General features: G+C 40.8%; 2 protein-coding genes across 2 annotated transcripts in view; both read right to left on the bottom strand.

The window, feature by feature from the left end:
- Positions 1-998: 998 nt before the first annotated feature.
- LOC140945431 (serine/arginine-rich splicing factor 10-like) lies at positions 999-3,381 on the bottom strand. Its single transcript, XM_073394456.1, has 5 exons — positions 3,317-3,381; positions 3,136-3,240; positions 1,384-1,487; positions 1,173-1,260; positions 999-1,002 (listed from the first exon to the last, which is right to left on the bottom strand). Exons 1-5 carry the CDS (start codon positions 3,379-3,381, stop codon positions 999-1,001), a joined length of 366 nt encoding a protein of 121 aa, XP_073250557.1.
- A 3,563-nt stretch (positions 3,382-6,944) lies between these two features.
- Positions 6,945-13,697, bottom strand: part of LOC140945430 (uncharacterized) — a 106,440-nt gene continuing 99,687 nt past the window's right edge. Inside the window, exons 18-20 of the mRNA XM_073394455.1 lie at positions 9,812-10,983; positions 8,971-9,221; positions 6,945-7,348 (exon numbers count right to left, since the gene is read on the bottom strand). Of these exons, the coding sequence (XP_073250556.1) occupies positions 7,073-7,348; positions 8,971-9,221; positions 9,812-10,983 (1,699 nt within the window). The 3' untranslated portion in view covers positions 6,945-7,072. The remainder of the gene's footprint in view (positions 7,349-8,970; positions 9,222-9,811; positions 10,984-13,697) is intronic.

The raw sequence follows: 13,697 nt of genomic DNA, 5'->3' as shown, positions 1-13,697 counted from the left end.
AACGAGACATCCCTCACATCAGCGCAGGTAACGCCCGACAAACTACGAACAGAACGCGCCTTGTTAATACGAAAGGAAGACGGGCAAATTGTGGAGGAAAATCAAGGTACGCGGTAGACAAAACGCGACATGAAATAAATTAATAAATTAATAAATTAAATTGGGCGAGTTTGCCTGAATGTTAATTCTGTCAACCGGGCGTCAATTGAAATTACCGTAGTTTTGCAAGTGAACACCTTTTAGATTATCAAACCAGATAGATACAACTGAAAGTGGAAGTGGAGGTTGTAATTTCTAATAGCGGCCATTGATTCTCGATGCATTGATGATATACGATAACACAAACTAAGTAAGGGCAAATAGAATATTTTGGTGGAATGAAGATCGGGGGGAAAATCGACGCTAAAAGTTGACCTAACTGAAAACCTTACGAACAAATTAATATTCGATCTTTGAGGAAAAGGAGAAGTACCAAATTAAACTGCAGAAGTCCTATGATACAATAGTTAGCTTTCCAAGAATGATCTAAAAGGTGTTCCGGTATCAAGAAGTCGAAACCATATTCTGCCTTCGTCAACCTTATTGGACTATTTGAAGGCCTTAGTATTTTCACAGGAGTCATTTTTAACAGTGTTACTAAAATACAAACCGTTTTGAAATGTGCAAGTACTACAAATAAATCACTTTAACGATCCAAACTCATTCTCTTATGCCAATTTAACAAATAAAAGGGTGAAGGAGGGGTAATCTATTTGGACAAACATCAACCGAATTTTTTTAAACGAAGATACAACTGCAAATTAACCCGATAAAAATATTTCGGGTCTTTAGCTGGATTCGAACCCATGGTCTGTGCATTAGCGCGTCAGTGCTCTATCAAGTTAGCTATCAACACCGTTATATTTGGGGTGGCCCAGTTTGTTGAGCTCATCTTAACCCGTGAATGGCAGAGGTGATGATCATATCTACATTTAAAATGTGTATTTCCGCACTTCAGTTTACCTGAACAATAAAGGATAATTCTTAAATAAGTTAATAAATTATTGCCCCCCCCACCCCCCCGCCTGAACCGGGACTGCGGGAGCGGCGACTGCAAAAAATAAGAAATAATACTAACTTAATCAATTTTAACATGTCAAAATTGGTCTATCAAGCACAGAATCAGAATGTACCTGTTCCCTTCATCGTAGTTATCTCTCCTATTACTACTGCTGTAACCATGGGCTTCTCTCCTTTCCTTGGCACGCATCTGTGCTGGTGCTAAGAGGAAGAAAAAGGTTCATGTTGAGTAATCGTATTCTTCAACACCAGAAAATTTGTGTGGTGATATAGTTAGGGTACATGTCATATTTCAATCTACACGTTTTTATTCTTATGCCTTACTTTTTCTTTGTCCCTCTGCAAACTGAACCTGAATTTCTTTTCTGTGGAACGTCTCTCCGTTTAGATAGTGATTGGCATCCTCGGCACCACGTATATCTTCAAATGTATGGTATGTTAAGGCTTGACTATTTTTCGACCAAGTTTTGCGTGGAACAAAAGCTTGATAACTGCTTACCCTGCTGACAATCTCTTTTGATGGTTGATGCCCGTGCTTTATCAACTCATTCAGGTATTACTAATTAAGGAGTTTAATTTATAAACTTCCTCTTTGGGACATCTTCAAAACTGTCAAACATTCAATTACCTTGTCAATCTACAAAGACAACCTTTTAGTTTGTGTGTGTAGCACTCTTACTTTTAATTGAAAAATGACCTTGATATCTTGAAAAACTATTTTTTTCGGTAAAATTCTGTGGAAACACATTCACATCTTCTATATTTACATTACACATAAAAGACTACAGAAATGATGACGGTATCACCATTATCTCAATGTTGAAGTAAGCTGAAATGTCACCTTTTAATTTTGTTTCTTCCTTTGCTCCGAGAATGCTAATGAGAACTCTCACCTCCTTTAGTATAAGCGCCGCTGAAGTCACAAGTCTACATAAAGAAGGCTTTAACTTTAAATATTGTTGTCATCTTGCTAAATTAGATGAAAGTATGCAAACAGAGCAATTTCAGAATACCCGGACACATTATATACTGAACTAGTTAAAAGATTCAACAAGTCGCAAAAATCGACGTAGAAATATTAGAAATTGAACCGACTGTCAAGTGAAACGGAAGCTAATTTCGTATATGTTAATGAAAAGTCTCACCTTCTTTAGTTTAGGAGCCGCTCACGTTTCACAAGTCTACACAAGACCGTAAACAGTGGTTTCTTTAGTGCGCTTCTCACACGTTTCTTAAATCGCACGTTTCTCAAATCATTTTAAGCAAAACATCTTTTACACATTCTATTCATAGACGACCGGGTTCCGCCATGATAAAGTTTTTAAAAACAATCCAACTTAGATGTGTTAGCGCGTCGTTTTTCTTGACATCGAGGATAGAATGTATCGACTTGCTGTGTTTTCGTGTTAGGCTACAAGGAACAAGGACTTTTAATAATTCAGATTTAAAGCTTCAACATATGAATCGTAAGCGAACTGACATACAAGACGTAGGCGAATCGACTCTAGTCGTAGGCGAACAGACCGTAGGCGAAACGACCGGATTCCATCCGAGCACAGGTGACAATTTTGCTCTTTGGAACGGACACCGTCGAAAAAGTTGAACTCTGCAATAATTATTTACACTATATACACTATTTACAGACGTCAACCTTTTCACCGCAGTTATCGAAACACTGCTCACGAAATTCGCCATACCTCAATTTTACAGCATTACGCGCGGTTTTACACATCACTGTCCCACGTGCAGACACTCTAGCCACTCTGTAAAACGTAGGCAGCTTGACAATTCAAATCTTTAAACTCATTCGCTGAATCGACGCCTTTCCTTTATGAGCATTCCTATCTTTTTAGTGAAGCTTTGCGTTTACGAACTTTCGTTTCCACGTTGGGCTAAATCGGGCTTTAAAATTTTTACAGATTTGCCTGACGTTTTCTTGTTACTTTAGCTCTTTTACCGACTCTTTTGCCCGGGTTATCAAAGGACAAGAAAGTCATTTTAGTGCCAAACCTTTACAAACTCAGACTAAAAGAAACCAAAGACAAAATAAGGCTCTTGAGAAAGAAAAAAGGATATTGTACATAAGCAAAGTCTCGGGGTTCTCCTGTGTAGTGGCCCAACGGAATGTGCACGTCGGTAACGCGGCCATATTGGGAGAAGAGGCGTTCAAGATCTTCTGATCTAACAAGAAAAGTCAGGTCGCAAATTAGAAAAAAAGTGAGCAAAAACTAAATAAAAATGCTTTAACTGGTCTAACCTTGTCTCGCGAGGTAAGTTTCTCACGTAAAGTGAGCAGTTCTTTGGTCTTGAACACGACGACATTTTCGTTGCTTCCCGGTGAAGACTGTTCCCGGTGAAAGAAAACCACGCTATAAGAGTTATTATGGGATGCTTAATGCCTTGGTTATCTGCGTTCTTTCCGATCATTGGTGTCCCAGTAAACAATATATCCAAATTTGGCAGGGGCTGCCATATTTGGTAAATGAATCCTTTTTGCGTTGTTGCCACGAAGTCATTAGGAACTTTAAGATCCAACGACGCGATGGCGACAAGAACGTCGCTTAAAAAGTGAATTCGCGTTCTTTCAGTCTTTATACCGATTATTCCTAACCACTTACTTTGTCAAATGTAGGCGAACCCTCCCGAAACTGAATTTCAAGGGACCACATTCAAGCTCGGAAAGAGAAATAAAATTTCGTCGTTGCTTTTTACGTCCTCTATAAAACGCGAAATTAGGCATTTTCACGTCGTAGTCGCGTAAAAACGGGAAAGAAATGTACAAACAAAATGTGATGTACGTGCGAAGTTGTTGTTTTGCTCATTAAACCTACTGTTTTTTTGACGTTTTCTTTGTCGTCCGCGTCGTTGGATCTTAAAGTCCCTATTTCCCAAAGCGCGCAAACATAACGCAATTTTCTTCTGCTTGAATCTTTTTGTTATCTCTTTGAACTCTAATCCTCCATTTTCAGTGAGATTAGTTGCCGTATTTTATTATTTGGGTGTCGCCAGAATCGATTGTTTTGATTCAAAGTTGCAATAAGCAGGCAGTACGTGCGAACGTAAACAAGCCAAGCGACGCGAATGTCTGCCGCGCGCTGTGTCACAACACAGAATTTATCTCCGTTGCATACGACCCACAGATAAGGCACGGCAACAAATCGGCAATAGAAAACAAACTTTTTGGAAAAAAACACGGTACACTGAGTGAAACAAACCATTCAACTAGAAATACGTGAATCACAGGAGCTCGAGAAGGACTTCGGGAGAACAGCAAGAAGTTGAAAGGGAAGTAAAGCAATATGGAAGAAAATTTATAAGTCTAAAAAAACATAAGCTATATAAAGGAATAAAAGAAAACTACAATAACTAAAATGAAGACTAAACGTAAAGGAAAAGAAAAAATAATGAAAAGAAGAGAAGAAAAAAACAGGTTCTACCTGGTATCGAAATCGGGACCTTCCGCACTCCAGGCCGTTTCGTTGTTACTACGCCACGTGAAACACATTCCCACATTTTTGAAAATATTTTATTAAGAGCCTTTTCCCTAGAATTTTCCGGCCAGCTTCAGGAAAATGACTGCTGTTTTGACGTTGGATACCTACGTAAACGCATTTCATCGCATTTAAAGAACAGATGCCCAACGATACAGTATAAACTCACCTGCGAGCAAAACGCGTGCGCGACGAGATTATAAACCTCACTTCGCTTGGCGCAAGGAATAATTTAAATTTTCCCTTTGGAAAATAACCGTCCTCGCAGCACAGGGTGTGAATGGTTTGGCTTATTGTCAAGAGTTTGACAATATTGCTCTCAGGGCCTGTTTACATAGAGATGAGGGAACACGGGTAGGCGCGGTAACATTAGGCGGGTCAACCCACCTATCATATAAACGTGATCAGATTAAAATGAGAGATTATGTGGACAGGCGGGTTACCCCACCTAAGCGGGTTACCTCACCTACCTGTGGTACCCACCTCCATGTATACAGGCCCTCAGTTGTCGATAACCAAAGAGTATGTCACGCAAGATTCCTGTGCACAAGATGGTAATAGTGAATGATGCATAATTTTATTGCATATTTTCGGAAAGGAGGTGATTTCTTAAAATCGCGCGCGGGGTGATTGAGCAAAATGACCTCGTCATTCTTTCACGGTCGAACCATAAAAGAGGCAGAGTCCAACATCTTCACGTGCAAACCGCCTTCTATTTTAAAACCCTTGGGTTAATTAGATTAAGTCGTATTCTCTCATACAGGAACCACTAAAGCGGCAAATTCCAAATAGAACTCACAGTAAGGGCCTGGTCACATGAGCCGGGGAAGCAATGGCAAGCGTGATGATTACATGCAAAATTTCCACCCGGGATCCCAGCTAACCGGGCTGGCTCGGTTGTCATATAATCGCAAAGTTGATTTTGTTGTGCTTAACCTAGGGACAAGGATCTCTGCAAAGCGAGCCAGCCCGGCTCATTAATCAGGCCGTTGGTTCTATAGCCATACCACACGGATTTTTCAAGACCCCAAGCACACACACAAAATTCCCCCCCCCCCCCCCCCCCCTCACACACACACACACACCTCACATTTCATACCTCCTTCTCTACCTTAAATGAACTTTTAGGGTTATCATGTTCTCTCCTCACAAATATTATCAATGATGATAATTTATCCTATACTATCTAGTAGGGATGTCATTAAGATTTCAAGTAACCGGGCAAATACATTAAGAGTAGGCGGGGAATCAAACTGCTAGGAATTTCTTTTGGTTATATTTTCTTTCTGTTTCCTACGAAAGAAGCCGGAGGTCACGTTCATGGTAGCCAGGGAAAATCTCCGGTCTTCATCTCTTAATGACAGTTCTGTGTCTAGCGACAAATCTAGTAATGCAGGAGGCATCTGGCCATTACTACTTCACACAATAAATTAATTTAAACAAAATGTTTTGAGTGTGACAGGAAAAAAAATTGTTGTATTGTGTTCACGTCCTCAATAAAACGTGAAATTGGGCAGTTTCACGTCGTAGTCGTGCAACAACGGCAAAGAAATGTGCAAAAAAGCGTGCAAAGTTGTTGTTTTGCTTATCTAAACCTATTGCTTTTTTGCCGTTCTCGTTGCCGTCGTCGTCGTGCATAAGCTCCCTATTGCTAAGAGTGACTGCAGGCAATGTGATCTTTAACAACTAAATCGTATTAGAATAGAATAGAGTGAATAAAATAAATAAGTAGATTTTCATATTACCTAAGGGGACTATGTAGGATTATTTTCAGACAGAAAATTTCCCCAATGAATTTCGAGATCGCCATAACTTTTCATATGATACGAAAGCCGAATTGAACAATTATTTTATTATTCATTCACAATAATTCCTCGTTTAAAAACATGGCTAAAACATGCTTACCTCCATCGATCCATCGATCTGATCGATGTTAAGTTCATCTTCGATAGTGCACGTTTAGGGTTGTTCAGCTCCGCAAATATTCTCCAAATAGCAGATGTCGCCCTTCGAGTTGTCTTCTTGCTGTTCTTGCCATGTTTTTAGCTATTTTTTCGCCTAGTTCTTACTCTTGAAACGAGTGAAATGTCCGCCATTTTTCAAAGTTCACAACCAAAACAACTCAACCTCGTTCCCAGGTCTTCTCGGTTAACGGTGTATTGATCTGCAAGAACCCTGCATTTTTGACGTCATTTCCTCGCTAAACACAAAATTCTTCCAAATTTGGTCATCAGTAACTGGTCATGGTGAACTAAACGTGTGCTTTTAGCCAATCAGAATCGGGGAAATATTTTGAATGAATAATAATCATATTTAAACGTCTATTTATTCCGTCACAATAACATTGATGAATTATCGTTACGTATCTATCCTGTCGAACTGTATAAATGGACAAAGAAGTTTCTCGCCAACAACACAGCAAATAATGTGGCAAATGAAAGGTGCAACTGCTAAAATTCAAATGACATGAATTTGGTAACGCGAGTTTGGAAAATAAATACATTGCAGAGTAATTAGCCATCTTAGCATCCTTCCAGTGGAAAAAGACTGACATAGTGAAGCTCATGCACAAGACCCAGCACAAGCCGATTGTTACCAGTAACATTATACTCAGGGCAAATCATTACGTCATCGTGATGCGGCAGACTGCTTATCACGTGAATGCATCTTTCAAAGCAGTTCGCAGCACCATGCAGAATCACGTGATCACCCCATGTACCATCTGCCATCATGCTTGTGAGGTAAGCGTTCCAAGATGAAAATCCATCAACAAAGTGGAAGAGATCTGTCCCATCCGGCTGTAAGAGAACGAATGCTGTAGTTACTAGAGAGACGACAAAGTGTATTTCTAGACGGTTCTTATTCAGGAAACCACGCAGTTAGCTCTCTCCACCACAGACCCCCGAAGGGGAGGTGGGGGGGGGGGGTACTCAACAATTTTATATGGGGAAGCTCCGTCCGCCCCGACGTCCAACACCTTACCCTTTTATATACCATTGTGAAAATTGTGAAAGGTTTGAACCCAGGAGTCATTTCAAAAGTAGGTTGAGTTTGATCGTCCAGGTGAACGTACTCCTGAATAGGACTGTTGTTGTTGACAGTGACTGACGTATCGACAACCTGTGCGGTAGTCATCTTTAGAGTCAAAGTGAGTTTATCACGTTAGTTGATGGTATTATACTCTGGTTATTGATCTGATTGGTCAATTACGTCGCGATGTTGTTGGTCGTCTGTCAGTTAAGCCGTGATGTTATTGGCTATGAAGACTCGTAATTAGTAATTGGTGCGTTTCGATCCGTCTATTGTCACAGTCGTCAATAAGTCGTTTGTACGGCGCTGGTAACTGTTGGCTACGATTCAGTGGCGTTTGTTCTAAGTTAGTAAACCAGCTGTCTAAAGTAAGACTTTGAAAGTAGTCTGTAGAATACGTTATACATGTCGCAGAGTCCTAATCAATTCGATGTTTCGTCTGTAAATGGTGCTTAGCAATGTGATTGTTGACGTCACCATTCCTCGCCGCTCGTTTGTGTTAGGTCAGTCGCGTGCTAAGGTTTCTTCCGGTTTCACCAATGTAAGAAGCCTTTGATCTTGTATACTGCTCCCTGTCTGTCCTCCGGTTTGTCTTTGTCCTTGACATTAGTAAGCAGTCGTCGTAAAGTGGTTATCGATTTGTGTGCAACACATATATTGTAAGGTTGTAATATACGTGCAATAGTTGACAGAAAAGGTACCCCTTTCGTATACCTTCTGTTGACAAATGTTACCCCTTTCACATACACACCTTGTTTAGAACTTTGCATCCCTTTTAACTGCTGTAAATGCAGCGTCTTTTTTTATGAATAAATCAGTAAACCAGGAAGTTTTCTTGTTTCTTTTACATCCATAAAATGCGTCTGTTAGCCCTTTTTAGTCCTTTTACAGACCGAAATGACAGATTTCCCTACCCTTTTATATACTTCAACCAATAAAGTCCCTACCCTTTCATAAACCTGAAGCCTGAAAAAGGTACCCCTTTTGTGCGGAGCCTCCCCGTATAGGCCATTATAGGGAGTACTCCCCTGGGCCACAGACACCGTTAGTAGTAAATAAGTGTCCGCCTTATAAAGTTTCAAACAAAATGAAGAAAGAACGATGAAGACCAACTCTATCTGTCCGTTAGCCTCTATAAGCGTTCAGATAGTGCGGATGACGCAAAAGAGAAGTGAGCAGGAAAACAGCTACCGTGGTGGCAAAGTTCTATTTCAGTCAAGTCACAGGTCTGGTTCTTCAAACGTAAGCAAAAGAAGCTTAACGACCGAGGCGAAAAAAGGAAATGCTCCCCCGTCCGTTTCCATTTATGCTTGGACCCTTCTCTGCTTCGGTCAGTTTAAGTTGCTAGTCTGAGATAAATAATTTTAAGGCACTAAAACAGGACACTAACCAGCCTGGGGTTGTCCTTGAGGTACTGGACAACAGTTCGGCGTAACTCATCATGGGAGATTTTAATTCCTTTGATGTGCTCAAGCTGTTCTGACAGTGCAAAAAACATGCAGTTTCCATCCCCTTGATTGTCAGAAATCACAAAACCTTTCTCCAAAGTAATCCTCTTTAAATTCAACGACAGCTCAGTTTTGCTGGCCTCTCTACGCGCTTCCAGCTTGATTTTTAGAAGTGCAAGGAAAACCAGTTCACCTGCAAATGATAAAGAGGAAAAATCCAAAATGCGAAAGGTTATTTCACGTCAGTTTAATATAGCGTTTTCACATGACGTCATTTAAAACGCCACGTGAGTGAAAACGTTCTATGGGAGATAGAACACGGGTCCAAAGAAAAACCAACTGACCATTTTAAATTACGGTGGTTTCAACAGAACATAATGAGAATGACTCAAATCCCACGGCTATTTCTTTAAAACCAGCTAGCGATGATCAAATTTGGAAGACGTTTGCGATATCCAGTAAAATGACGTCAATAGTATAGGATATCGCCAGAAAAGGGGACGGCAACTCAGAGGCCCCGGAAAAAAGTTGAAGACAGAAACTTAACATCGATCGAGGTAGGCATGTTTTTCAAGTATGAACTATATTGAATAGATAATAAAACAATAATTGGATTGGGATTTCAAATGATGGGCAAAATTATGCAGATCTCGTAGGGTGTTATCCATATCGGCCAGCATCCTCCACGATCTACACAATTTTTCAGATCATACTCAGCCTCATCCTAAAATTGCTCATTTCAATTATCGTTACTTTACTTACGGTGAGAATTTGATTTCTTACCATAAAACATCTTCCACATCGTGACAACAAGGGATTTGCACTGTCTCTCCCAACTGAATCTCTCTTCATAACTTCTTCGAAGTCTTTGGATTTCCTCAAGCCGCTGTGCCCTAGATTTTTGTTGGATAGCTGCTATTGCCTTTGCCCATTCCTTGGGGTCGTCCGAATCAATCACAAATGACATACCCATTGGAAGACAACGCAGTGCTTCTCCAAATCCGGAGTTTCCACTTACTAGAATGGGGAGACCGGCTGACATGGCTTCCAGTGCTGTCAAGCCAAATCCCTCAGTCCTTGAAGGCATGATGGCCACATCAACTTCACAAAATAACTCTTTTAATCTTTGCTTGTCTTTCACGAATGACCTGACAAACAACTGGTTTCTTGGGATGCCCGTCTGGCATAAGATTTCCGCGACTTCATCCTGCTTTCCATCAGGTGCACCAACAAAGATCAGACGGTAAGAACTGTCCTTCAATTCAACTATTGCTTGAGCAGCAATGTCGTATCCTTTGAGACTGAAGTCTTCAAAATCACCACGGCCAAAGGTTAACACCTTGAACTTCGCACTTGCTCGCGTAGTAGCATGGTCAACATCTGAAAACTCTTTAAAGGTGCCTGGCATCAGCTGGAATACATCTTGATGAGATGAACGCAAGTAGGACGAGAATGCTTCAGTCAACTTGGACCCAACTGCCACAACGAGATCTGCAAGTTGGCACAGCTCAACTTCAGCTCTGTTCTTTCCCTCTCCCTTGGTAATTGCGCCAGGATAGTTCTTATACATGGCTAGCTCTTCAGGTTCGGTGTGCACTACCTGCACCCAATTGCAACAATGAGACTCTTGGATGATTTGAGCTTGTTTACCCAGCTTTGCACCATGACCAATCACGACCTGAATGTCAAGGTTTCTTGGTGGAAAGCTCAACCAATCAAGAGGATCACTAAAGCCAGGGCGACGATGTACTTCCATAATGGAAATGTTATGACCCTTGGCAGCTCTCTTGTCATCTTCACCGCACTCAAATTGAGGTACAATAAGAGTGACCTGTACGTTTGGGAGTTTTGCCAAATGTATGGCAAGCGTTCTGTTGATTGTTGACAAGCCACCCTTAGATGACCCCCACTCATTAGCCAGGAGGGAAACTTTTAAGATTGAAGGCTGTGCATGACTTTGTGTTTTACCAGAAAAGGGTGAATGCAATTCCTGAAAGAAAACCAACATTGCATATTTCAAAATAGCACTTTTATATAGGGTGACGCCTAGAAAACGTTTGAATCAACATTTGTAGGAACCTGATTCTATCAAATAAAAGATGAGGTCAACTTAAGAATAGCCTCCTCCTCGAACAAACTACAGGTCCAAAACTCAATGGATCGGTTCGGTCCAACCGGAAAAGTTTCGAAAAACAGGTCCACCTTTTGAGGTGGTCCTCTTTTCCCGGTTAGACCGGTCTGAATTTTAGTTGAATGGATCGCGCCCAGAGTCTGTCTAGAAGTCGTTTCCATCTTTCTTCCGTTTGTCCTTGTAAAGAAAACACTGCAAAAGGCAAAGAAGCTTTTCAAGGTAAGTTTGTTGTCATTGTCGAAGGATTCGTTCGTTAATTGTTTTTGGGAAAACCTCTCTTTCTGCCAGTTCATTCTCGTCTTCAATTGTGATCTGCGTTCAAATTTTCAAACACTGACTAAAATTCTCTTCCTCGGTAAGGTTACGATTTAGTCTCTACATCAGCTTCGTTCTCATTAAACAAAGCTAGGTTAAAATTTGGAAAGGCAAAGTCAACATCCCAGTCCTCAGGGTTGACAGACATATTTTAAAGTTTACTCGATCAAAACTAAGAGCACTGTAAGTGTTCACCCGTTAGCGTGACACTGGAGTCTTTCGAAAACTGGACATTGTGTCTGGCTCCAACTCGCTTCTATCTTTCTTTCGTTGGAAAAAAAACGAGGATCCGTAATTTACAGTACGGACCGAAAAAAACGAGGCTAATAAGATGTTTATTATATGGCTTCTTCCCGTTTGGGGGACCGGAAACAAGTGCAGGACGCGCGATTTGACACTCATTTGACAGGCGTCAAAAAAGGAAGTTTTTGTTGGCGCACGGAAACAATACCACATAACAAAGGGCGCTGTAAGTTTTAGCTCTTTAATGTAGCGCTGGAGTATTTTGGAAACCGGACACTGTGGGCGCGATCCATTCAACCAAAATTTTCGGAAATTTCGGTCCAAAACTCAATGGATCGGTTCGGTCCAACCGGAAAAGTTTCGAAAAACAGGTCCACCTTTTGAGGTGGTCCTCTTTTCCCGGTTAGACCGGTCTGAATTTTAGTTGAATGGATCGCGCCCAGAGTCTGTCTAGAAGTCGTTTCCATCTTTCTTCCGTTTGTCCTTGTAAAGAAAACACTGCAAAAGGCAAAGAAGCTTTTCAAGGTAAGTTTGTTGTCATTGTCGAAGGATTCGTTCGTTAATTGTTTTTGGGAAAACCTCTCTTTCTGCCAGTTCATTCTCGTCTTCAATTGTGATCTGCGTTCAAATTTTCAAACACTGACTAAAATTCTCTTCCTCGGTAAGGTTACGATTTAGTCTCTACATCAGCTTCGTTCTCATTAAACAAAGCTAGGTTAAAATTTGGAAAGGCAAAGTCAACATCCCAGTCCTCAGGGTTGACAGACATATTTTAAAGTTTACTCGATCAAAACTAAGAGCACTGTAAGTATTCACCCGTTAGCGTGACACTGGAGTCTTTCGAAAACTGGACATTGTGTCTGGCTCCAACTCGCTTCTATCTTTCTTTCGTTGGTCTTTAAAAAAAAACAGAAAAACACTGCAAATGGCAAAGAAGCTTGACAAGATGATCGGGTGCAGGTATGTTTGTTATCATATTTGTCGAAGGAATTACTTATTTCTCTCAGGCAAAACATCTCGAATCTCAGCCTGTCGATTTTCGTCTTCTTAACTGTGTACTGCGATAAAGTTTTCAAACACTGACTAGAATCCTCTTCGATAAGATCACGAGTTAGTTCCTTCATCGCCTTCGTTCACAAATAAACACAGTTTGAAATGTTGAAGGCCGGTTGAAGGCTAAAGTCAACATGCAAGTCCTCAAGGTTGACAGGCGTCTTATAACTTTATTTAAACCTTTTTTTCCGAGGTAAAGAGATTTAGAGCTCCGAAATGAGCATTTTCTTTAAGAATTGTGGTACATATGGCAAGTTACGGACCGCAAATTGACCAATCGCAGGGCGAGAACAGACTCAGCCATATTATAAGAATTGTTATTTTAACAGTCGGCGAGTATGAGAATAGGCCATTTTCACGATGACGACATTTGACTACAACTACCGGTTCAGAATTGATTTCGTTTTTGCTTTCTTATTTGAATTTGTCAATCCCGCTGAGGATTATAGAACAATAGCTCTAATTTGCACAAGAAAACAACAAACTAAAGGATTCTGCTAGTTGTAAAAAAACGACGTCATCGTGCAATTGTCTTATTCCCGTCACCTTTGACATGCTGACCCAACTCTTTGTGTTGCTTGGAGGATATTAAAACTCCTATTAAAGCTACACAACTCTTTGTGGAGAAAATATTTTTTTTATGGCGACTTTTTTTGTTGTTGAAAGTATATAAGTTTCACTACACCATGTTAGTTTTAAATTCATTTTCGGCCATTTCAGAGGGCTTAAAATTAAAAATTTTCCGGAAGAGCATGCCCCCGGATAGCCCTAAGTGGCACACGTTAACGCATTCCAAGTCAACCCCCCGCCCCCTAATTGTAAACTTCCCGCGCAGTTCAGTCTCAGACAACCAAAACTCAACCCTCCCCCACCCCCCCCACCAGGGACTTGCCCCTCCGCCCTCATTTGGTCCGTCTTCTTTTTGGA

Source organism: Porites lutea, chromosome 8 (assembly GCF_958299795.1).
Source record: "Porites lutea chromosome 8, jaPorLute2.1, whole genome shotgun sequence".
Classification (NCBI taxonomy): Eukaryota; Metazoa; Cnidaria; class Anthozoa; order Scleractinia; family Poritidae; genus Porites; species Porites lutea.
The sequence above is the reverse complement of the archived record's forward strand: the minus strand, read 5'-3'. Positions and strand labels throughout refer to the sequence as shown.